At 35.0% G+C, this 3112-nt stretch overlaps 1 protein-coding gene across 5 annotated transcripts; it reads right to left on the bottom strand.

Moving 5' to 3' along the window:
* Positions 1 to 209: 209 nt before the first annotated feature.
* On the bottom strand, positions 210 to 2592 carry LOC107950149 (respirasome Complex Assembly Factor 1). 5 transcript variants are annotated; one of them, XR_001697957.2, is made up of 6 exons: positions 2161 to 2592; positions 1851 to 1954; positions 887 to 1016; positions 609 to 784; positions 482 to 519; positions 210 to 370 (listed from the first exon to the last, which is right to left on the bottom strand). XR_001697957.2 is itself a non-coding variant. In XM_016884933.2 (4 exons), the coding sequence occupies exons 1-4, from the start codon at positions 2275 to 2277 to the stop codon at positions 746 to 748; spliced, it is 390 nt and encodes a 129-aa protein (XP_016740422.1). In that variant the 5' UTR covers positions 2278 to 2592; the 3' UTR covers positions 411 to 745. The 5 variants fall into 5 exon arrangements, 1 of the variants encoding a protein (XP_016740422.1); XR_001697954.2 differs by having other exon boundaries at positions 482 to 784; XR_005911456.1 differs by lacking the exon at positions 482 to 519.
* Positions 2593 to 3112: the final 520 nt, after the last annotated feature.

Here is a 3112-nt window from a genome sequence, read left to right as displayed (position 1 = left end):
TTTTGGAGTAAGGATGAGAATAAATAGTCCAATATCCTACATTTTCAACAAATAATCTAATATGTGAATTTCAAATTCGAACATCCAAATCCATTATCCACTCTACTTTTTAGATTTTTATTTGTAAAATCCTTTTTAACTTAAATAAAGAACTTTAGCAGATTCAGATATCTAGTAAATAATTTAATTAATTTAGATTCGGATAGTAATGCAGGTAATATACAAATTTAGATTTTAAAGCGGATTTAGCATATTGGAATTCAGATTTTACAAGAATATTGCAGATACCCAACCCACTACCATCCTCCAGAAAAAATCGGCACATCTACTAGAAATCCACCCCTTTTTTTCATGTAAAAGAACATTCAAGCTGCCAAAACCACAAACAGATTTAGCATTGCTATGGTATCAACAAGAAAGTTCGCTGAAAATGGATTATTCGAAGCAATGAAAAACAGTGTTTTAGATTAGCATCAAGTACCACAAACTGCTTCATTCTGTGGGCTCAATAAGGTAACACTGAAATCAAACATATATAAACCATTTAAAAAGGTTTATGATCTGCAAAATCAGAATCTTTTGCAAAATGAAATGTAAAAAGGCAATACCTATTGGCATTTTCCCAAGTAAGAAAGTTTCTAATTGTTTTCTGGGAATAATGAATGGTTCCTCTTGCCTTATGGAATCGAATCCTTGAAATGTGTTCTTGAAACACAGGACAGCAGGTTGATGATACAAAAGTATATCAAAAGTGGGCCAAGCTGTATACCAGAACCCACGCCAACTGAATGAAAAAAGAAGAGGGTTTCGTTAGCTATAAACATAGGAAAGTTGTACATCATCGGCATTTGAATCTGAAAGAAATAATCAAAAGTTGTTTCAGTACCAGAAAGAGAGTTATTGAAGCAAAAAGGCCTTCTTGGAGAAGGGCTGCATGACCACCAAATTCTTCTTCATCGATCTTTAGTATCATAGCATAATAACCATATATGATTGAAGTGGATATGGCCAGAAAACTGCAAACGAATATCAACATCAAACGATTGACTAAAAGTTTCTCAAAGAAAAGTAATGAAAGAGTAAAGAAATACAAAAAACCAAAAAAATACTACAATTACTTGCTTATTGACTGAATTCTTCACAATCAATAAGAGAACACCAAAGGTAATCATCCTTTCAAAGAAATGGTATAGTGACATGAACATTCATGCTTGAAAAATGCAAGTAAAAAATCTTATTGAGGACCAGCAAATAGATGATACAAACAAAATTGTGGATAGAGCCTAGAAAATTACATGAAAAGAACCAGGGGCATGTATGCAGATGGACATGTGCAGCCTAACTCCACTGATTAAAGGTACTATCAATGCAGCAAAATGGCCCCCATGTCTTATATATTAAATATGGTTCCAGAAACCCGAGAACTATATAGTACTAACACACTCTGGTATGTCAATTAACCATTGGTATAGTGGCATACGACCCGGACAACCCTACCTCGACACACACTTTCGTAAAGTTTTTGTGCATAAATTCAAAATGCCTACATCCTAGGCTAAGAAAATGCTAGAATCCAATTGCTAAGAATTATCAGAGACCACTGGTCAGCCAATCTACAATTTTATCAAGCCCGATCACCTCATGTTGACATCGCAGTTCCATCCCATTACAGCAGTGTAAAGTCAAGAAATCCTTCCGTTTAGAACAAGCATAAATGCATATCATACAACTCAGCTCACAAAAAGGCCTCTAAAAATCTAGTGAATCACCAAATTTGCAACAGATTAAACAAATCCAATATGAATATGAAACACTGCAATTCACAAGTGCAAGCAAATATGAGAACTTACATGAAGATCCAAACGCCTCCAACCACAGGGATTGCTCCCCATAATAATCCACATAAAAGCGCCACAACTTGTCGAATCCAATGCAATACATCTCCTAATTGATCCTGCTCCAAAAATCAATCAAAACCCATCATCAATTTTCCTTTCCTGAATTTACCCAATTCAGTTACAGTCATGATCATCCTATTTAAATTTCATTTAATAGGAAAAAAAAGAAAACCCATTAAATCAGATTACTTCTAGAACTGAATAAGTTCAATAAAAAGGCACCATGCCCCTTAATTACTGATAAAAAAGGATAAAGACTTACTTTATCCCAAGAAGCTTCCGGATCTAATAACTTGGCGAACTTGAACGGGGAAAAGTGACCGTTTCCGTGTTGCTGATGTTGCTGTGCATTCAATTTAACTGATTTCGTTTCTTTCATAGTTGACTTTGATGCGAATTTGTTAAGGATTCAATTGAAAATGACAGTAAAAAGGATGGAATTTTGGTCAGATGCTAAATTTGGGTTAGGGTTTTGGATAGGGAAGAACATAAAAAATGGTTCAAAAATGCTTTGATTTTAGATCAAAAGGCAGTGGAATTATTTGGCAAAATTAGGCAAATATGCCAAAAAGGATTTATTTTGGGTTAGGGTTTTGGACGCCTTTTCACCTGGTGAGGATTTTTTTTTTCTGGTTTGGTGTTTGCAAAATTGGGTTGGGTGTTTTTTTCCAGATAAACATTTTGGTTGTTTTAAAGTATCTTTGAGTAGTTATGGTCATGTGATCGAAAATCCACATATTTCATCTTTTGTGTGGCGATGGAACCATTACTTAAGCGAATCGTATTGCAACTTAGGCTTTCAGTTGATAGTGATTATACAGTCACAGGTTGAAGTGTAAATAGGGCTTCAAGTTGATAAAAATTATGCTATGAAGGGTTAGAGTATAATTCGGGCCTCCAATTGACAGTGGTTATACGGTGACGGTTTCAAGTTTCACTTCACTAGAAGAGGATGTTTTAAAAATTGCATACATAAGTTTAAGATCCTAATCATAGGGGAAAACACAAGGGTTTCTAATATAATCAACTTCTTTTTCTCCATCTCTACCAAAGGCAGGGACCCTATTACTATAACCTGTAACAAAGAGGGAGGAGTTACAATGATGCTGAAGAAAACCTGAAACGCGAGTCGAGGCAGCAACGGTTATAGTTATTAATCACATCAATCGTTGTCATCTCGAGTCGCATTTCAACTTTTCTCCACCGTCACAATA

This window comes from Gossypium hirsutum, chromosome D03 (assembly GCF_007990345.1).
Source record: "Gossypium hirsutum isolate 1008001.06 chromosome D03, Gossypium_hirsutum_v2.1, whole genome shotgun sequence".
NCBI classification, from domain to species: domain Eukaryota; kingdom Viridiplantae; phylum Streptophyta; class Magnoliopsida; order Malvales; family Malvaceae; genus Gossypium; species Gossypium hirsutum.
The sequence above is the reverse complement of the archived record's forward strand: the minus strand, read 5'-3'. Positions and strand labels throughout refer to the sequence as shown.

Bases quoted from the DNA above. Each gene is read 5' to 3' on its own strand.
- LOC107950149 (XM_016884933.2), bottom strand. From the start codon at position 2,277: ATGAAAGAAACGAAATCAGTTAAATTGAATGCACAGCAACATCAGCAA. The intron at 1,955-2,160 runs GTAAGTCTTTAT...TTTTTGGAGCAG, and splicing joins CGGAAGCTTCTTGGGATAAA to GATCAATTAGGAGATGTATT. The intron at 785-886 runs GTACTGAAACAA...TTTTTCATTCAG, and splicing joins CTTCAATAACTCTCTTTCTG to TTGGCGTGGGTTCTGGTATA.